General features: G+C 37.3%; 1 protein-coding gene and 1 long non-coding RNA gene across 4 annotated transcripts in view; one reads left to right on the forward strand and one right to left on the reverse strand.

Moving 5' to 3' along the window:
• Positions 1–22,852, forward strand: part of PPP1R1C (protein phosphatase 1 regulatory inhibitor subunit 1C) — a gene marked incomplete at its 3' end in the record, with an annotated part of 129,641 nt that overhangs the window by 55,359 nt on the left and 51,430 nt on the right. For 2 of the 3 annotated variants that reach the window (XM_079925335.1, XM_079925336.1), the window contains exons 3-4: positions 15,491–15,528; positions 17,499–17,559. The exons of the other annotated variant lie outside the window; for it this stretch is intronic. In XM_079925335.1, coding sequence (XP_079781461.1) covers positions 15,491–15,528; positions 17,499–17,559 — 99 coding nt within the window. The remainder of the gene's footprint in view (positions 1–15,490; positions 15,529–17,498; positions 17,560–22,852) is intronic. 3 annotated transcript variants of the gene reach the window in all.
• Positions 1–22,852, reverse strand: part of LOC307188323 — a 108,606-nt gene that overhangs the window by 53,939 nt on the left and 31,815 nt on the right. The window lies entirely within an intron of this gene.

The raw sequence follows: 22,852 nt of genomic DNA on the forward strand, positions 1-22,852 counted from the left end.
TCTTTTTAGTTCAAGTAATTCAGGAAATTAGTCTGATCATTTTTCCAAGATTTGTCTTAAGGGATGGTTTTGAATAATTACAGTTTAACTGTAAAGGTGTCTGTGTCCTCTGCTTTTGCAATCACTGCCTTGAGAAGGATCTGTCTGCAGAGGCACTGTCTTAGATTGCTTAATATGGGATGGATGCAATGATTTTTTTCAGTTATTAATAAAAACATAAAAATTATGGAAAGTGCTTTAAGTTAATGTATTGAATGCTTAATTCCACATACAATAAAAAGCTTAATTGGCAGGAAATTAAAGAGCCTTGAATCAATTTTCACTCAGTTTTTTGTTAATTGTGGTATGAGTCAATTTATCATATGAAGTGAGCCTACACAGCCAAGAGCCTGGTGGTGTCTTAGCATGTTGGTCAACTAGAATATAGGTGTTCCATATACAAAATTTTCTTATATTTTAGAATTTATTTCACTTGGTTTTCTTATTATTTCCTTAAGTAGGCTTTGATATATGCTAGTTATAGCATGAAGGAAGTGGGTGACCATCTCAAGTATTTCTATAAAGAGACAATCCAATAGAGACCTTAATATGGATGGCAAAGAGGCATTTAAAAGAGGCCATTACAGTGTTCATTCCTAAACTTTCCTATGGTAGTGATTAAATCATGGTTTTCATGACAACCACTGCAAAGAAGAGAAGTTATGCAAACTGAGTTGACCACACTGCAGTTAAATGATGGCATGGACAAGTAGGTTCAAATGAGTGCCATTGACCACAAAAGCAATTAAACAGGATATTTATAATAACATTTTGCATATGTTTTAGGTGACCAGAGTCTTGGATCCATGCTGAAGTGGTCAGAAAAAACAAGTATCAACTAAAACAAACCTATAGTCTCTGTCACAGAACGAAAAATATATTGGGAAATCTCTTTCCTTCCTCTTGTTAGATCAGGCATACTTGGCGCTCACCCTATCAGCTAGTAGTAACATTTAGACAATGCCAAAGGAATGCCTTGATAAATGAAATAATCTAGCTGGTTTCTTTTGTGTGACTTGTCATTACACACTATGATGGTAGTTTTGTGAAATTCAATCCTACTGAATTCAAGTGAATTCTGCTGAACTGGCTTATGATTGGCCACACTACTTTCTCCTTTGACATTCCTCTCACAGTGACAAATGTGATGTCACTGCAGCAACAAAGCAAGATGTTACTTTGTTGCTTCACCTGCCATTCTGTAAATTGAGGAAAAGAAATTAGTCATTGCACATAGAGATCAGACTTGTGGTTGCCAAGGAGGAGGGGAAGAAAGAGAGGGATGGACTGGGAGTTTGGGGTTGGTAGATGCAAACTACTACATTTAGAATGGATAAACAACAAGGTCCTACTGTATATCACAGGAAACTATATCCAATCTCCTGGGATAAACCATAATGGAAAAGAATATTTAAAAAAAAGAATGTATATATGTGTATAACTGAGTCACCTTGCTATACAGCAAAGAGTGGCATAACATTGTAAATCAACTATACTTCAATTTAAAAAAATTATGTACAAATAAAAAAATAAATTAGTCACTGCATTTTGGGATTAGTATTTGTTTGGTCTAACTGAAATCACAAAATATGAAGTTTTTCTTAATGAGTTCTAATATTTTCAGTAAAATAAAATGATTACATTATTATATAACAAACACGTATGATTATAATTTGTTGACAGGTGACTAAAATAGATCAAATTCTTGTCAGCTAATTAGAACAGCTCCCAGATGAGTGAACTAGAAAAGTCGTATGTTTGAATCCTAAGTAAAATGTAACATGTTTCCTCTTTTTTTGGATACTTTCCAAAACTTCAGAATAGGGAAGAAATAGAAGTTATTTTGGAATCATACAAAACAAGCTTACCTTTACTCAGTTTCCCCCATCTTCTGTAACTGTAGTACAATAAATTGACATTGTTACAATCTGTTTATAGTTCTATGCCACTTTTCATGTGTAGATTCCTACCACTGCAGCTGAAAAACAGACTTATTCCATGACCATAAAGATCTCCCTCTTGCTAGAGCTTTATGGTAATACTCACCCCTTTCTCTCCCATGATCCCCAATCCCTAGCAACCACTAATCTGTTCTCCATCTCTATAATTCTGTCATTCAAGAATGTTATATAAATTGAATCATACAGTGTGTGACCTTTTGAAATTGATCTTTTTTCACTCCACATATTGCCCTTGTATATAATTAGGTCATTTCGATTTTTTATCCACTGTGCCAATCTCTATCTTTTAATTAGTATATTTAGGTCAGTTAAATTTAATGTAGTTATTCATTGAGTTAGGGCTTGGTTTTTGTTTTCTGTTTTCTCTGTTTTTGGATTCTTTTTTTTTATATCTCCCTGTAGTTTGCTTGAACATTTTTTATAATTCCATTTTGATTTATCTACAGTGATTTCTGAGTGTACACTTTTGTACAGATTTTTTAGTGATTGCTCTACTGTATGTAAATAATTTATCAGTCTCTTCAGTTTTAGTGAAGAATACAAACTATTTAAGTCTCTACTTTCTCTCATTTGAAGTATTTTCTTAAGTATTTTCTCTACATACACTGAGAACCATATCAGGTAATGCTAAAATTATTCCATCAATTGTCAAACGTAATGTAGAAAACTCAGGAGGAGAAATAAGGTGTCATTTCTCTCAGGCTGCCTCATTACAACTAGATGGTTGTGAAAGTGCCACCTTCTCATTTGGCTTTCTCAAATAGGAAGGAAGAAGAGCAATTAATGCCTAAAAGTTTTCAGTATTTTAGAAAGTAGGTGTCCCTTTCTTGGTCCTTTGGTTAGAAAGTAGGCTTTCTTGAGTATTTTGTTTGTTTGTTTTTGTCTGTTACTATTAGCGTTTCTGGACTGCCAGCTTCTCCAGCATCTAATCCAGGATATAGTCAAAAGGAGACCTAGGGAATTGCTGCTATGTTCTTCCTTAGGTTCGAAGTCCCTGGTTGGTCTGTTTTCTTCTCTCTGCCTTTTAGAGACTCCTTATGTTTGTTTTATATATAATGCCCAAGGTTTTTAAGTTATACTTAGCAGTCTAGAGATTTACACCTTTATTGAGTTTATAATTTCCATGATTAAACTTATATTTCTAATTGTTTCTTTTTATATCCATCTGTTTTGTTTCAATTTAGCCTAATCTTGTTTCAACATTTTTTGATGTTTAAGAAATAGATATACTTTCTTCTTTCTCTCTTTGTGGGTACCAAAAATATTAATTTTAAGGACATTTTCAAATTGCTCTGAAGGTTTCATTTCATCTGGAGGGAATTCATCTTCCAGTTGCTTTTTTGGAAGTCATTCTTAAATGTGTCTTTTCTTCTTGTGTTTTGAGATTTTAATTTTCAATTCATCATGAGTGAAAATCCCCCCCCTCTGTGTTCACCTTTCCTTGTTAATGTTCTTGAGTCTTTCCCCACTGAATTACAGATTTTTAATCTGGAATCAGGTCTTAATTTGGACCTTAAGACTCTTGCTCCACAGTGAAATTAGAAACAGAGCAGATAAAGTCACTGAGCCCATAGTGGCTTGTCCCAAGTTGTCTGCTTTCTTGTCTCCCTGGATATACGGATCAGTGCTTTTTCTCAGCATAGATGAGAGAGCCCTGCTTCTGGGTCCAATCAACAAGCCTGGCTTTTGTCCCTTCCTTCACATGAAGTCAATCTCTTTTCTCAAGGGTAAAGAACTCTGAGCTGTCTCTGCCTCCTCCTAGATCTAAAAAGTCTTTCAGGGCTTCCCTGGTGGTGCAGTGGATAAGAATCTGCCTGCCAATGCAGGGGAAACAGGTTCGATCCCTGGTCTGGGAAGATCCCACATGCCGTGGAGCAACAAAGCCCGTGTGCCGCAACTACTGAGCCCGCATGCCACAACTATTGAAGAAGGCGTGCCTAGAGCCTGTGCTCCACAACAACAGAAACCCGCACAATGAGAAGCCCACGCACCGCAACGAAGAGTAGCCCCCACTCGCCAAAACTAAAGAAAGCCCGTGCACAGCAATGAAGACCCAACTCAGCCAAAAAAAAAAATTTAAAAAAAAAAGTCTTTCAGGCCCATGGTTTCTTACCTGCTTGTTGCATTTTTCTGTTCTTATATTTTGAGTCCATAGAGATGTTTGACTAATTCTGAACTGTGACTACATCATTTTAGTTATCTCTTTTTATATTTAATCTGTCATTGTTATTGCTTTTGAGCCCAAAAGTCTTCAAAGCATAAACTTAAAACACTCTTTTTATTGGAAGGACTCTTTAAACTGACTTTTCCCTTCACACCCTCTATTATCTAAATTCATCAAAAGTCTGTATCTTTTGGTTTTACTCTAAGAAATTTTATCTCTTTTTACCAAAGCATTCTATATATGGGTCAGTACTCTTCTGCAGCCAATATCCTGAGTAAATTATGCATTTCCATGGTTTTAGTTATTGTCTGAGGCTGATATCTATAAAAGAATATATTAAATTTGACTTTATTTATCACTTTAAAAATTTTCTCTTATGATATATATTATTCTTGACGTAGATATACATCTGTTGTCTTCTCAACCTCTAAAAACTAACAGAACAAAGACATATATCCTTGTTTCTCCTCCAAGATTCCCTTTTGGTTTTTTGTTTGTTTGTTTTTTAGTATATATGATCCCATTTTTTTACATTAATTTTTATTAGAGTGTAGTTGATTTACAATGTTGTGTTAGTTTCTGCTGCACAGCAAAGTGAATCTGTTATACATATACCTATATCCACTCTTCTTTAGATTCTTTTCCCATATAGGTATTACAGAGTATTGAGTAGAGTTCCCTGTGCTATACAGTAGGTTCTTCCTAGTTATCTATTTTATATATAGTACTATGTGTATGTCAATCCCAATCTCCCAATTTATCCCTCCCCCACTTCTCCCTTGGTAACCATAAGTTTGTTTTCAACACCTGTGACTCTCTTTTTGTTTTGTAAATAAGTTCATTTGTACCATTTTTTTAGATTCTACACACAAATGATATACATTTGTCTTTCTCTGTCTGACTTACTTCACTCAGTATGACAATCTCTATGTCAACAACTTAGGTGATATTTATAAGAATTTGAGTGTCTGTACCATTGCCTTAGTAATGACCTAATAAATTGGTTTAAAGAAATAGAAGGTATGGCCTCTACCTTAACAAGTTTTCAAACCAAACACTTACTTGTTAAAACTATTTATTTAGCACCTAGTATGAGTAAGTAATTATGCTACAATTTTATTTTGTATTTTATTTTGTAGACAAGGTATATTTATTTGACAAGCTGTTATGTGTCAGCCATGCTACTGTGCTAAGAGCTGTGGAAGAATCAAGCATGGAGACTAATCTCCGTTCCTTTATAGGTTATTTGAGGAGATAAAACACTAATGACCATAGTATAAGGTATAATGATGAATACAATGATACAGGTATAGAGGAAGTGCTGTGAGTACTGGGTGAAGGAGATGACTTCCAGTTGGGAATAGGGGAGGCATAATTGGGAAAGATTTCCCAGAAGAGATGCCATCTGAAGAGAACTTTGAGGGATGGTAGTATTTGGTTTGAGGGAAGGAGCATTCTGGATATGAGGAACAAACACACAAAAGCAGCAAACTGGAGGATATGTATAATCAAAAAAGTACTATCAGTATTTTTAAAATATATTTTGGTCCTTCTCTTTCCATATCTAATCAATAAATAAACCAAGAGCTGTTATTATCATTGGTCTTGTTTGAAAATCATTTCACTCCTCTTTTTCTCCACTAACATATCCTAGCTTGCATCAGCTTTTAACAATTTTAACTGAAGTTTAAAATATTCTCTTCATTTCCTTAACCATACCTTTTTCTCTATATCTTTAATTAGCCCCATATAAAATATCTTAAATTATATTTTTTTCATGAACAACTTCTTAGTTACATTACTTACTTTCTAATAATGACTATCTGGTGTTCTTCAAATCACATACAGAATCCTGACAATAATAACAAAAATATTTTCGGGGGTAATTTTTGTTTGTGTTTAGTACTTTTACTTTTTTTCCTTTTCTTTAAGTTTTTTTAATTGATGGACAGTTTTTTAAGATGAGCTTTAGATTTACAGAAAAATTGAACAGAGGTCCCCTATTATTGTATTAACACCTTACATTAGTCATTAAAGTGTAACATTATTACAATTAATGACCCAATATTGATACATTATTATTAACTGAAGTTCAGAGTTAATTTAGATTTCATTTTTAACCCAATGCCCTTTCTCGGTTTTAGGTTCTCATCCAGGATACACCATTACATTTAGTTATCATGTCTCCTTAGGCTCTTCTTGGCTGTGACAGTTTCTCAGACTTTCCTTTTTTGATGACTATATTGGTCAGGGTTCTTCCAGAGAAACAGAAACAATAGAATATATAAAAAGAGATTTACTATAAGGGGTTGGCTTATATGATTACAGAGGCTGAAAAGTCCCATAATCTGTCATCTGCAAGCTAAAGTCCCAGAAAGCCAATGGTATAGCTTCAGTCCAAATCTGATGGCCTGAGAAATAGGGGGTGCAATGGTGTAAGTTCTGGCTCAAGTCCAAAGGCCCAATGGACTTGAACCACAATTTACACCATCAGCCTCCCTGGTTCTCCGGTTTTCAGATTTGGATTTATTGTTCTTTTCCTTCTAGTTCTGTAAGTTGTAAAGTTAGGCTGCTGATTTGAAATCTTGCTTGACTTTTTTTTTTTTTTTTTTTTTTGCGGTACGCAGACCTCTCACTGTTGTGGCCTCTCCCGCTGCGGAGCACAGGCTCCAGACGCGCAGGCTCAGCGGCCATGGCTCACGGGCCCAGCCGCTCCGCGGCATGTGGGATCCTCCCGGACCGGGGCACGAACCCGTGTCCCCTGCATCGGCAGGCGGACTCCCAACCACTGCGCCACCAGGGAAGCCCCTTGCTTGACTTTTAATGTGAGCAGTTACAGCTATACATTTTTCTCTTAGCACTGCAATCACTGTGACCCTTAAGTTTTGGTATGCTGTGTTTATGACTTCTTCTTTGATTCATTGGTTGTTTAAGAGTGTGCTGTTTAATTTCCACAAATTTGTGAATTTCCCAGTTTTATCTGTTACTGATTTCTAACTTCATCTCACTGTGGTTGGAGAAGTCACTTTAGGATACCTTTTAAAATCTATTAAGACTTAATTTGCAGGCAGCGCGTCTAAAGGAGGGCCTCTGGAGTGTGGAGTTCTGGAGTTTGAAAGTACCCAGTGCTCTGCCTATGCCTCTGGATGGTCTCAAGTTCAGCATTGCATCTCCTCATTCAGTTGTCTCACTATCCCCACTGGTGTTGAAGGCCCACGCTAATTTCCACAGTGCAGTGTTAACCATGGCAAGATGTGGCCGAATTGGTCTGCTAATGACACCCTGTCCTCGTGTGTCAAGGTCCTGAATGCTCTTCCTGCTACCTTGTGCATTTGTGGATTCTTTGGAGACACCTCATAGCTGCCGTGTGGATGACGGGCTCTTGGTGCTCCAGCCAGCTGTCAGGGCTGTGCCTCTGAGGTGGGAGAGCCAAGGTCAGGACAATGGTCCACCAGAGAACTCCCAGCTCCACGTAATATCAAACGGCGAAAATCTCCCTCAGATCTCCATCTGAACATCAAGACCCAACTCCACTCAATTACCAGCAAGCTACAGTGCTGGACACCCTATGCTAAACAACTAACAAAACAGGCATACAACCCCACCCATTAGCAGAGAGGCTGCCTAAAGTCATAGTAAGTCCACAGACACCCCAAAACACACCACCAGACGTGGACCTGTCCACCAGAAAGACAAGATCCAGCCTCATCCACCAGAAAACAGGCACTAGTCCCCTCCACCAGGAAGCCTACACAACCCACTGAACCAACTTTAGCCACTGCGGACAGACATCAAAAACAATGGTAACTATGAACCTGCAGCCTGCAAAAAGGAGACCCCAAACACAGTAAGATAAGCAAAATGAGAATACAGAAAAACACACAGCAGATGAAGGAGCAAGATAAAACCCACCAGACCTAACAAATGACGAGGAAATAGGCAGTCTACCTCAAAAACAATTCAGAATAATGATAGTAAAGATGATCCAAAATCTTGGAAATAAAATGGAGAAAATACAAGAAAAGTTTAACAAGACTCAGAAGAACTAAAGAGCAAACAAACAGTCATGAACAACACAATAAATGAAATGAAAAAATTCTCTAGAAGGGATCAATAGCAGAATAACTGAGGCAGAAAAATGGATAAGTGACCTGGAAGATAGAAGAGTGCAAATAACTACTGCAGAGCAGAATAAAGAAAAAAGAATGAAAAGAATTGAAGACAGTCTCAGAGACCTCTGGGACAATATTAAATGCACCAACATTCGAATCATAGGGGTTCCAGAAGAAGAAGAGAAAAAGAAAGGGACTGAGAAAATATTTGAAGAGATTATAGTTGAAAATGTCCCTAACATGGGAAAGGAAATAGCCACCCAAGTCCAGGAAGCACAGAGCATCCCATACAGGATAAATCCAAGGAGAAACATACCAAGACACATATTAATCAAACTATCAAAAATTAAATACAAAGAAAAAATATTAAAAGCAGCAAGGGAAAAACAACAAATAACACACAAGGGAATCCCCATAAGGTTAACAGCTGATCTTTCAGCAGAAACTGTGCAGGCCAGAAGGGAGTGGCAGGACATATTTAAAGTGATGAAAGGGAAAAAGATTACCAAGATTACTCTACCCAGCAAGGATCGGATTCAGATTTGACGGAGAATAAAAACCTTCACAGACAAGCAAAAGCTAAGAGAATTCAGCACCACCGAACCAGCTTTACAACAAATGCTATAGGAATTTCTCTAGGGAGGAAACACAAGGGAAGGAAAAGACCTACAATAACAAACCCAAAACAATTAAGAAAATGGGAATAGGAACATACATATCGATAATTACCTTAAATGTAAATGGATTAAATGCTCCAACGAAAAGACACAGACTGGCTGAATGGATACAAAAACAACACCTGGGCTTCCCTGGTGGCGCAGTGGTTGAGAGTCTGCCTGCCGATGCAGGGGACACGGGTTCATGCCCCAGTCCGGGAAAATCCCACATGCCGCGGAGTGGCTAGACCCGTGAGCCATGGCTGCTGAGCCTGCGCGTCCGTAGCCTGTGCTCCGCAACGGGAGAGCACACAACAGTGAGAGGCCCACGTACTGCAAAAAACAAAAAAACAAGACCTGTATAAATGCTGTCTATAAGAGACCCACTTCAGACCGAGGGACACAGACAGACTGAAAGTGAGGGGATGGAAAAAGATATTCCATGCAAATGGAAACCAAAAGAAAGCTGGAGTAGCAATTCTCATATCAGACAAAATAGACTTTAAAACAAAGACTATTAGAAGAGACAAAGAAGGACACTACATAATGATCAAGGGATCCATCCAAGATATAACAACTGTAAATATTTATGCACCGAACACAGGAGCACCTCAATACATAAGACAAATACTAACAGCCATAAAAGAGGAAATTGACAGTAACACAATCATAGTAGGGGACTTGAACACCCCACTTTAACCATTGGACAGATCATCCAAAATGGAGATAAATAAGAAACACAAGCTTTGAATGACACATTAAACAAGATGGACTTAACTGATACTTATAGGACATTCCATCCAAAAACAACAGAATATACTTTCTTCTCAAGTGCTCATGGAACATTCTCCAGGATAGATCATATCTTGGGTCACAAATCAAGCCTTGGTAAATTTAAGAAAACTGAAATCATATCAAGTATGTCTTCTGACCACAACGCTACGAGACTACATATCAATTACAGGAAAAAATCGGTAAAAAATACAAACACATGGAGGCTACACAATACACTACTTAATAACCAAGAGACCACGGAAGAAATCAAAGAGGAAATCAAAAAATACCTAGAAACAAATGACAATGAAAACACGACAACCCAAAACCTATGGGATGCAGCAAAAGCAGTTCTAAGAGGGAAGTTTATAGCAATACAATCCTACCTTAAGAAACAAGAAATATCTCAAATAAACAACCTAACCTTAACCTAAAGCAATTAGAGAAAGAACAACAAAAGACCCCCAAAGTTAGCAGAAGGAAAGAAATTATAAAGATCAGATCAGAAATAAATGAAAAAGAAATGAAGGAAACAACAGCAAAGATCAATAAAACTAAAAGGTGGTTCTTTGAGAAGATAAACAAAATTGATAAACCATTAGCCAGACTCATCAAGAAAAACAGGGAGAAGACTCAAGTCAATAGAATTAGAAATGAAAAAGGAGAAGTAAAAACTGACACTGCAGAAATACAAAGGATCATTAAAGATTACTACAAGCAAACTATATGCCAATAAAATGGACAACCTGGAAGAAATGGACAAATTCTTAGAAATGCACAACCTGCCAAGACTGATTCAGGAAGAAACAGAAAATATGAACAGACCAATCACAAGCACTGAAATTGAAACTGTGATTAAAAATCTTCTAACAAACAAAAGCCCAAGACCAGATGGCTTCACAGGCGAATTCTATCAAACATTTAGAGAAGATCTAACACCTATCCTTCTCAAACTCTTCCAAAATATAGCAGAGGGAGGAACACTCCCAAACTCATTCTACGAGGCCACCATCACCCCGATACCAAAACCAAACAAAGATGTCACAAAAAAAGAAAACTACAGACCAATATCACTGATAAACACAGATGCACACATCCTCAACAAAATACTAGCAAACAGAATCCAACAGCACACTAAAAGAGTCATACACCTTGATCAAGTGGGGTTTATCCCAGGAATGCAAGAATTCTTCAATATACGCAAATCAATCAATGTGATACACCATATTAACAAATTGAAGGAGAAAAAGCATACAATCATCTCAGTAGATGCAGAAAAAGCTTTCGACAAAATTCAACACCCATTTATGATAAAAACCCTCCAGAAAGCAGGCATAGAGGGAACTTTCCTCAACATAATAAAGGTCATATATGACAAACGCACTGCCAACATCATTCTCAATGGTGAAAAACTGAAAATATTTCCACTAAGATCAGGAAGAAGACAAGGTTGACACTCTAATCACTATTATTCAACACAGTTTTGGAAGTTTTAGCCACAGCAATCAGAGAAGAAAAAGAAATAAAAGGAATCCAAATTGGAAAAAAAGAAGTAAAGCTGTCACTGTTTGCAGATAACATGATACTATATACAGAGAATCCTAAGGATGCTGCCAGAAAACTACTAGAGCTAATCAATGAATTTGGTAAAGTAGCAGGACAGAAAATTAATGCACAGAAATCTCTTGCATTCCTATACACTAATGATGAAAAATCTGAAAGTAGAATTAAGAAAATACTCCCATTTACCACTGCAACAAAAAGAATAAAATACTTAGGAATAAACCTACCTAAGGAGACAAAAGACCTATATGCAGAAAATTATAAGACACTGATGAAAGAAATTAAAGATACAAATAGACGAAGAGATATACCATGTTCTTGGATTGGAAATATCAACATTGTGAAAATGACTCTACTACCCAAAGCAATCTACAGATTCAATGCAATCCCTATCAAACTACCACTGGCATTTTTCACAGAACTAGAACAAAAAATTTCACAATCTGTATGGAAACATAAAAGACCCCGAATAGCCAAAGCAATCTCGAGAAAGAAAAATGGATCTGGAGGAATCAGGCTCCTGGACTTCAGACTATACTACAAAGCTACAGTAATCAAAACAGTATGGTACTGGCACAAAAACAGAAATATAGATCAATGGAACAGCATAGAAGGCCCAGAGATAAACCCACTCATATACGGTCACCTTATCTTTGATAAAGGAGGCAGGAATGTACAGTGGAGAAAGGACAGCCTCTTCAATAAGTGGTGCTGGGAAAACTGGACAGGTACATGTAGAAGTATGAGATTAGAACACTCCCTAACACCATACACAAAAGTAAACTCATAATGGATTAAAGACCTAAATGTAAGGCCAGAAACTACCAAACTCTTAGAGGAAAACATAGGCAGATCACTCTATGACATAAATCACAGCAAGATCCTTTTTGACCCACCCCCTAGAGAAATGGAAATAAAAACAAAAATAAACAAATGGGACCTAATGAAACTTAAAAGCTTTTGCACAGCAAAGGAAACCATAAAACAAAAAGACAACCTTCAGAATGGGAGAAAATAATTGCAAATGAAGCAACTGACAAAGGATTAACCTCCAAAATTTACAAGCAGCTCATGCAGGTCAATAACAAATAAACAAACAACCCAATCCAAAAATGGGCAGAAGACCTAAATAGACATTTCTCCAAAGATGATATACAGAGTGCCAACAAACACATGAAAGAATGCTCAACATCATTAATCATTAGAGAAATGCAAATCAAAACTACAATGCAGTATCATCTCACACCAGTCAGAATGGGCATCACTAAAAAATCTACAAACAATAAATGCTGGAGAGAATGTGGAGAAAAGGGGAACCCTCATACATTGTTGGTGGGAATGTAAATTGATACAGCCACTATGCAGACCAGTATGGAGGTTCCTTAAGAAACTTAAAGTAGAACTACCATATGACCCATCAATCCCACTACTGGGTATATACCCTGAGAAAACCATAATTCAAAAAGAGTCAGGTACCGCAATGTTCATTGCAGCTCTATTTACAATAGCCAGGACATGGAAGCAACCTAAGTGTCCATCAACAGATGAATGGATAAAGAAGATGTAGCACATATACACAGTGGAATATTACTCAGCCATAAAAAGAAACTTAACTGAATTATTTGTAATGAGGTGGATGGACCTAGAGTCTGTCATACAGAGTGAAGTAAGTCAGAAAGTGAAAAACAAATACCGTATGCTAACACATATATATGGAATCTAAAAAAAAAAAAAAAAAAAAAAATAGTGGTCATGAAGAGCCTAGGAGTAAGACAGGAATAAAGACACAGACCTACTAGAGAATGGACTTGAGGACACGGGGAGCAGAAAGGGTAAGCTAGGACAAAGTGAGAGAGTGGTAATGTATATATAGACATATATACACTATCATATGTAAAATAGACAGCTAGTGGGAAGCAGTCGCATAGCACAGGGAGATCAGCTCTGTGCTTTATGAACAGCTAGAAAGGTTGGATAGGGAGGGTGGGAGGGAGGGAGACGCAAGAGGGGGGAGAAATAGGGATATATGTATATGTATAACTGATTCACTTTGTTATAAAGCAAGAACTAACACACCATTGTAAAGCAATTATACTCCAATAAAAATGTTAAAAAAAAAAAGACTTAATTTGTGGCCTTACATACGGTCTCTCCTGGAAAAAGTTTCCATGTACATTTGAAAAGATTATGTGTGCGATTGTAATTGGTAGAATCTTCTATATATGTCTATTAGATATATTTGATTTATTAAGTTTTTAAGTCTTCTGTTTCCCTGCTTACCTTCTTTCTGGTTGCTCTACCCATTATTGAGAGTGGGGTATTGAAGTCTCCAACTATTACTGCAGAACAGTTTATTTCTCTGTTCAGTTCTGTTAGTTTTGCCTCAGATACTTTGATGGTCTGTTGTTAGGTAGACAAATGTTTATAATTTTTATATATCTTCTTTCTGTATTGAAACTTTTCTTAATATATGTCTTCTTTGTCTCATAACTTTTTTTGATTTGAAGTCTATTTTGTCTGATATTAGTATAGTCACCCTGCTCTCTTTTGGTTTCTATTTGCATAGAATTGTTTTTTCTAACCTTTGACTTTTACCCTATTTGTATATTTGGATCTAAAGTGAGTCTCTTGTAGGTAGTACATATTGGATCATATGATCTTATCTATTTTGCTAATCTTGGTCTTTTGAAGATTTTAATCTGTTTACATTTAAAGTAACTAATAAGACTTCCTTCTGTCATTTTGCTATTTGTTTCCTATATGACTTATAGCTTTTTTGTCCCTCATTTCCTGAATTCCTGTCTTCCTTTATGCTTACTTTTAAAAAATATGTATTTATTTATTTTTGGCTGCGTCGTGTCTTAGTTGCCACACACGGGATCTTTCATTGTGGCATGCAGGCTTCTCTCTAGTTGTGGCACCCGGGCTCTCTAGTTGTGGCTTGTGTGCTTGTAGTTGTGGTGCACAGGCTTAGTTGCCCCATGGTATGTGGGATCTTAGTTCCCTGATCCGGGATGTACCTGCATCCCCTGCATTGGAAGGCAGATTCTTCACCACTGGACCACCAGGGAAGCCCCATGTTTAGTTAATTTTTTGTAGTGAATTGTTTAAATTTCTTTCTCATTTCCTTTTGTGTACATTCTATAGCTGTTTTCTTTGTAGTTACAATGGGGATTACATTTAAAACCCTAAATTTATAACACTTTAATTTGAATTTATACTAGTTTAACTTCAATAACATACAAACACTCTTCTTTTACACCTGTCCCAACCCCTTATGGTTATTTATATCACAAAATTACATCCTTATACATTATGTACCCAAAAACATAAACTAATAATTCTTTAAATTCACTAGCCTCTTAAATTATGTAGAGAACAAAATGCGGAGTTACAAACCAAAGTTACAATTATACTCGCTTTTAGACATTCTTTCATGAATGTCTCGTTCAGTACTTAAACCATGGCATCAATCTCTCAGCTGTGGGACTAACCTAAAAGTGACGAACGGTCAACTGGGTCTAGAAGCCAAGAGGCAGAATCCATGCAAAGCAGGTGAGGAGGTAGGAAAGAAGCCCAGCCCAGAATGTCCTCGCTCTGTGGAAGGGGAGTATGTGAGCACCTCTTCCTCCTCTCTCCCCTTCCTCACAACTGTTTTTTTACACAGACTACGTGGAAGTTGCCCTAGAAGTGTTACAAAAAATATTTCTGATAAAGTTACTGATTCTTTCCAGGGGCATATAGAAAAGAGGGTGCCTCTTTTAGAGACAGTGATTGGGCTGAGCGGAAAAATAGGTTTGTTCTGCTTACTGGCAAACTTAAGGAAAATTGACAGAGGCTACAGTTAATAGACAGTGCTGCAAAATCCATGAGGAGAGGAGGTTGTTTACGCCTTAGCACTGTGAGGTTGATGATGCCAACGGCTGTTCTAGGAGGCATTTCTCTGGTCCCCCTTCTGGACTGCTGGAAGTTGGGCAATTTGGAATTTCAGGAGGGATGCTTTTTTATTGCCTTTTTTAAATCTGTGGGAGAGGGTTATCTCAGAAGGAAACTATTTCTTTCTGCCTCCCACTGCCCTCTCAGCCACTAGACTAAGCCATGGATATTGTATAAGCATAAGGCAATTATTAAATCATTCTGTTCCATGTTATTGAAAATTTAATGTGCATATTACAAGGAAAAATATCAACTTTCTAATAATTACACCTACTTCTCTTGCAGAAATAGATGACAAGAGAGTGACCAACACACAAGCAGAAGTAAGTTTTCTTATACTCTGTATAAATATGTGTCCAACCAACTAAAAACACTACCAGTTTGATCTGATGTGATATAAAATATGGTATCAATATAACTGTGTTGTAAAAACTATTTGATTTGCTTTCCCCTACTGAACAAACAGTAAAATGGTGTCATAAAATCTCCACCTCTAGGTTACCCTTGATTCTCCACCTATGAAATACTAACCCCTGGAAAAACTTCTAAAATAAACTACTGATTTTAGAGGCAAGATATGGTATTGATAATTTCAATTTAGTGACTGGTTGTGTATGACCATCACAGGTTGGGACAGCCAATGTTGGAACCCTGGAACAAGAAGGTGGGGGACAGACACCTCTTAAGGGTCCTCTGGTGTGTGGAGCCAAGAGCAGATCCTGAGGCCAGTCTCCACATACACATGTAGGAGTTCAGATTGAAAATATGAACCAGGGACGGGGGGCCTAGGGGAGCTGATAACATAGGATACACAGAATACAAGAAAATGAGCAAACTTGTGCCCAGAAATGGAACAAATATTGAGTAGGACTCATGCAGACTTGATATTCAATTCCCATGGCCACATGAGTAGGCATCTAGCAAAACTCAGTGGAAAATGTAGAAAGAACAAAATACCAGAAAGTATCTCTCAAGACTTTTCTAAAAATTTAATGAGATTGTAAATGTGAAATGCTTTGAAAACTAAACTCTTACATAAATATAATTTTTATTAGTAAGTTTTACCACTGTTACTAAACAAACCAACTTTTCTGTAGAATTAATTTTCTACTTAATCTTTGAATATGTATATGGAAATAAACATATAAGAAAACCTGGAAGTGAATGCTTCTTAAAATCAACCAAATGTGACAGAATACAGCAGAGGTACAACAGAAGGCTCAATCATCCACACACATATACTAATGTAGAGTTGCCCTGCCTGCATCTGTGCATAATAGACTGGTATCAAAACACTCTATTTTGCAGAAATTTGCTTGTACCATTTGCTTTGATTGATATGGATTTGGTAACTATTTGGTTGAATTTTTTACTTTTTAATAGGTTGTTTTTGCATCAGCTAAATACCAACATCTTGATGACTCCTTTGAGGGCAATTACGCTTTAGTACATAAGAGTAAAGATGCCTCAGGCTCTATTTACAACTTCATGAAACAGTTTCTAGTTTTCTTCAGACTCTGTACATATGTTCTTTCTAATATGCATGGAAAGCCTAGAACAATCCTCAAAAAGTATCTTGTAACTATTTATACCTGAACTTTCCAAAGCAAAAATAATTGCTCCAGACGCTAAAACTCCTGCCTTTGACACACTGAAATATAAGTAGACACACCATTAAAAAGGAGTCTTTGACATAATCTGATCGAGGTGTAGACCACATATATATATAATTTATTATAATAAGTAATGCCTTATACATATATAAATATCTATTTCTATCTAAACTCTAAATATTATTATTGTGGTTCTGACCCTGAAATATGTTCCTCTGTTCCAATTTGTATCATTTTTAGTGCAAAAATTTCTGCCTCAATAAATTAATTCTGATCCAGTGTGCTTAAGAGTGTTAAGCAGCAGTTTTGTTAGGAGAGAGCTTTTGAACATGTAAAAGAATATTACCTCAACATTGTAATTCCAAGGAAATGGAGCTATTAGATTGAACATCTCAATTCCATAGGATTATAGACTGATATTACTTAGCAAGGACTCTCATTAACCCTCCAGAACCACTGACAATCCTATAAACAGATATAATTATACCATGGACATAGCTTTTGGAGTATATTTTGTCCTGGGACTTATGCTTTTCTCTAAAATGGAAACGATTAGTACTATCTCTTTCTTTCTTTTTAAAATAAACTAATGTTACTAGGTGTTTATTTCCCTCAAAGGGCTGATGACATTGTACTTTTTATCCAAATATAAGACTTATTACTTTTTTCTCTCTATCCAGTCACAGAATGCATCCCCTAAGCAAAGGAAGCAGAGCGTGTACACACCACCCGCCATGAAAGGTACTGTTCATGTACTGTTTCCGGTTGTTGTGAGTGCTGAGTTCATGGATGGCAGGCAGGCTGTTCTCAGGCGCCTTATACCTGCTTATAAGCTAGATCTATCTTACTGAAAGTCACATTACTGACTTTCAGTAACATATGTTATTTGAAATCTAGTTTCATCAAGAGTGAAATAGGTGAAGAAGGGACAACTAGCGATGTCTCAAAATCTCAGTCTGGAAATTCAGATTTTCCAAAATACTGACAAAAGTTTTCTTTTACCCTTCCTCACATGTTTTCCCTGAAGAGATTTTTCTAGAATCCCTAATTACTCTTGCAAGTGTTGGCAGATGATTACCTTTTTTTCTTTGGCTTAAGCAAAGTATGTCTTGAATTTCAGACAGATACAGATACAGTAAAGTGTTGCTTCACTGCCCTGTGTCAGGAGCAGTTCTAAGAAACCCAGTCAAACAGCTATTAGCTGTACATGTAACAGCTGTTGAAATAGCAACTAAGAATGCTAGCTCAGATTCTGGTGTTCTCCCAGAATTTCCACCCCTCCCCCACCAAATTAGAACTGCTAAAAGAACATCTAAGTGTATCAGAATTTTGACCAACATCAATTCCAGAGAAGGTTTCTTTTATTTCTCACACAACAGTATTCCTGACATGAGGCAGAGTGTGTCCAATCTAGTTGCTCGTGTTCCAGCCTGGCACGTGGGCTGTTGGCCCAGTGACTCATCATGCTGTCGTACAGCTCGGTTTCAACTACAGGAGAGGCCAGCTGAACAGCTTCCTCTGGAGTCTAGAGAGATGTCTAAATTGGGAGTGAAATTTTCCATGCTGTATGCTCTCTAGATTTGGGGCTTCTCTCTGAAAGAGAGGTGGGACATAAGGGGACACATTAATAGCTACTTTCCATAAACTTCTGTCCTGTGCAGCTATAAAGTACAATGTTTGCTTGTTCATAAGACTGCAGTAAATAATGCAGTCATCAGCATTGTAGTTAATTCCAGGGTAATTATTGAGGCTATCAGGCATCCCTTTCTCAAGATCAGTGTAATCATTTTTGAAGGTATTTTCCCTCTTGTAAGTCATCTTGTACTTTTAAAACACATCAGTTTTGGCATGAATGGGTCCCAAAGAAAGATACATGTTCACTCATTTAATAATTTCCTCTGTTCTATTTTGGGTTAGCTTAACTAAATAAAGACTGTTCTCATGTCCTTAGAGAATAACAGCATTATTTTTAAAGGAAAAATCTTAAAATCAAGGCCCCAAAGGCTCATGGTTTTTATACTTAGCTCTCAAATGTAAGAACGTGGGATGCTAACATTTAGGGAAGTTAGTCATATTGTATATTTTTACCCATAACCTTACTACTGTTGAGCCCTCCAAGATGGCCATTCAATGATAATCATTTTTGGTCATGAGTTAAAGGCTTGAGAAAGCACAGTAATTCTTTCATGAGGCTATTCGGGTATAATTACAAGCCACTTAGGTCCTCATTTATTACCTGTAAATACTTAGCAAAGTCGCCTGCTACTGATAAAAGAGTAAAGAGAGCTAAATCCACATATTTTATTCAGTCTACCTGTCCCTTAGAGCTAGAAATGAATATTTTGGGACAAAATTAAGCAATGGTAACATATGGTGCATTGTAAGCACATTAAGAAGCTTCAATCATAAAAAAGATGAATTAGAAAGCAAATGTTATTGAAATGCAAAATCAATAATAACAACTGCTCTGAAATGTATAATTCTTCAGACTGCAGTGGAACATGCAATTATTGAATGTAAAAAATGTTTGCTAGGAGAGCAAAGTAGCACCAGATATGATTAATAGTTCTGAGAGAAATCACTCTGACCAAATGGCCAAGTAGAGCTTCATGAATGACCCAGTGAGTAGCTGATTAGTAAAACAAAACAAAACAACTAGCTAGACTCCTTCCTTCTTCTCTTGTATTAGGTAGTGAGGAGTTACTGGATATACAGGCCTATACCCAGGAGAGAGATGCTACATTCTGCCTACGCCATTTCAATAAATGCCCAGACAGACTAGTCTCCTAGCTCCTACATTCATTTATTTTTCCCTCTTTCAGTTACTATGGTATTTATGGCTCCACCAGCTCTCAGAAAACAGAGACATGTCCAGATCACCTCTTGTGATGAAGGTTTTATGAAGGTGCATGGGTAGGTAGGGGGTAAGAAATAGAGCGAGGAAACCATTTTAACAGGTACACTGTCAGGACTGATAGGCTGATGACCTCCAAACTCATATCTGCAGCCATAACTTATCTCCTGAACCTCAGACTCCCATTTCTAACTAGCTACCAAATTTCTTCACCTGAATGAATGACATTCATTGAAACTTCTCAAATTTAATATGTCCAAAACCAAACTCATTGGTTCTTTTTTGGGTTTTCCCCATCTCAATGAATCTTATTCAGCTGTTGAGAACAAAAACCTTTGCATAATCCTTGACTGCTCCCCCTTACCCAATCCATCATCTACTCCTGTTGGTGCTAATTTCAAGATGTACCCCTTCTCTATTTTCCGTATCTTCCACTGCTACTACCTTGTGCGACCACCATTGTTTCTTGCCTGGGCTGCTGAAGTAGCCTCCTTACTGCTCTCCTGCTTCTGCTCTTGACCCTCTACAATTGAGTCTCCACACACAAACCAGAGTAATTCCTCTAATGCACAAATGTGATCATGCCACCCCCTTGATCAAAATCCTAAAAAACTTCCTGTTGCATTCAGAATAAAATGAAAAATCCAATCACGGCTTACAAGTCCCTGAATGAGCTGCACTGTCCTTTCTCCTTGATCTTACCTCCTTTCACACTGCCCCTTGTTCATCAGGGTTCAATGTCATGGACTTTTTCCGTTTATAAACATCTCAAACACACTTCTGTATCAGAGCATTTGTACTTTCCACTTTCTCTGCTTGAGAAGCTCTTTACCCAGTGGCCTCACAGGTGACTCAGTTCCCTCCTCAGAAAGGTCTTCATTTCCTGATAACTGCCCATCCTACCATCACTATCCATGTCCTCATAACACTGCCTTAATTTTTTCCATGGCACTCATCATTATGTACCTAGAATGAGGGGTCCATGACAACAGTTTTGTTCGTTTGATATTCCCAGCACTTAGTACAGTTTCTGGCACATAATAGGTGCTCAATAAAAACTTGTTGAATAAATGAACTGTAATGAACTGGGGAATCCAGCTACATTGTCATCTGCTGGGAAGAGGACGTCCCTTAAACCTTGTTCTACTAATTGTCATACTTGTGACTCTGCTTCTGTTTCTCTTTGCTTCTCTCTCTGCTTGATCCCCCTTTAACTCTTATGTTCTTACTTATCCGTATGCTTCTGTTTTTCTTTTTCCCACTCCCTTCCCCTCCAGTCAAAGAGAAAATCTGATTTGGAAAATTAGTTACCATCCAGAATGATGCATCAATTTGGCTGGATTCTTAAGAAAGGTTATCTCATGGACCACTGGAACCATTAGGTGGTTGCCTCTGACTAGAGCCTGGTTCCTCCAACAGTTAGTTTCTGGTCAAGATGGCAGCATCGTGGGAAACAAACTTGGCAATGTAAATAGAAGAATCTGGAGATGGCTCTCTTCCTTCAGAGATGCTTCATGACTTGATCAGAATATTTACTCTTAGAAAGTAATAGTAGAATTAGTTCTTGGTCTTGCCATCTTTCTAGTCATAACATTATAGTCATTCAAAGTTGTCAAGTTTAAAGATTAACTAGTACAACTATCTAGTGATGCATCAAACATCACTTCCATTTTTTCCACTGCATCTAACCTCAGGGTATTAGATTGGCTATGTTCTCTTCAAGGTTCTAATATATTAGGCTTGGGCTGTAGCCAAATAATCAGAAGTTCCAGGTGATTCTGCTGTAGCAAGTCTAAAAATTGACCAGACTCCAGATATCCAGTCATCTATCTAACATGTCTTTCTTATGTCATAGGTTGAATAAATGAAATGAAATCTCATGGAAATCAAAGATCATGAGATCAAAATTAGCATGTTCAAAACTGACCTTCTGATCTCCACAGCAAATCAATTTGTCCTTCATGTTCCCCTTCTCAGAAAGGTGCTTATTCCTGAGTTCTGGGGGTCTCCAAGGACTCTCTCTCTCTCCTTCACTCTCTTCATTAGTAGAGCACCTACTTGTGGTGCTTGTGGATTGCGCCCCATTAGTTCCTCTCCCACCTTCCCCTCTTCTATCTCCAATGTCACCATCACAATTCAAGTCACATTCATTTCTTTGCCAGGATATAAAAGGTTACTCTCCATTCAGTCTCTTTCCTCTACTTCCCATCTGTTTTCTATACTGTACCCAAAGTGAACTTCTTAAAAGCCGGATGTGATTATGCCACTTCCTTGGTTAAAACTCTTCAATAGCTCCTCACTGCCCTTAGACAAAATTCCTATTCCAGAGCAAAGTTTAGAAAGCGTACTGCCCTGTGGCTCCAATATGCCTCTCCTCTCCTTACCCACTAGGTCCCAGCCACAGTGGCATTCTGCCAGCTTCTAAATGCAACAAGCTCTTTCCTGAAGAGTCTGCATACATTCTTCATCTAGAATATTCTCCCTTGCCTCCTTCTTATCCTCATTCTTTATTTGCTTAGTTCCTAGTTATCATTCAAGCCCTGTCCTTAAAGGTCAGATCCTGAAAGGAGCTTGCCCTAACCCTCCATTCTAAATTATGTGTAGCTATGAACTCTCTATTAATAGTTACACATTCTCTATAGTTCTTTCACTGCAAGTAATCACAATGTTCAATTATATATTAAGTGTCTGTCTCTCCAACTACACCAGAAGTGATCTACATGGCAGCAGTGACAGTGCCTATTTTGTTTATTACCTTACCTGCAGAGCTTAACACAATGCTTGAGACATAAGCAGTGCTTATACATATACTTTTAAATAATTTTTTTAAATGTACCCAACACTACTGATGGTGAATGAATCATTTCCTTAGGGTGCTTACCTTCTCTCTGGTCTATTAGAAAGATCTTTTCTCTATTGAAATTTATATTCATGGATTCTTTTCTATATCTTGTTGCTATTTGTGATAAATTTAAAAATGACAACTATCTGAATATTTCAAGACATCTATCAGGTCCTTGCCTCACCCCTAATTTCTCTCCAGGTTAAAACATTTCAATGTCAAGTATGCCTGTCCTTTCACATTCACTCCTGATCTCCTAATAAGCTTTACTTTGCCTATATCACTCTAGAAGTACATCATTCAAAATCAACTTGTATTTAAGGAGTGGTCTGACCAGA

The sequence above is a fragment of the Stenella coeruleoalba genome, assembly GCF_951394435.1.
Source record: "Stenella coeruleoalba genome assembly, chromosome: 6".
NCBI lineage: Eukaryota > Metazoa > Chordata > Mammalia > Artiodactyla > Delphinidae > Stenella > Stenella coeruleoalba.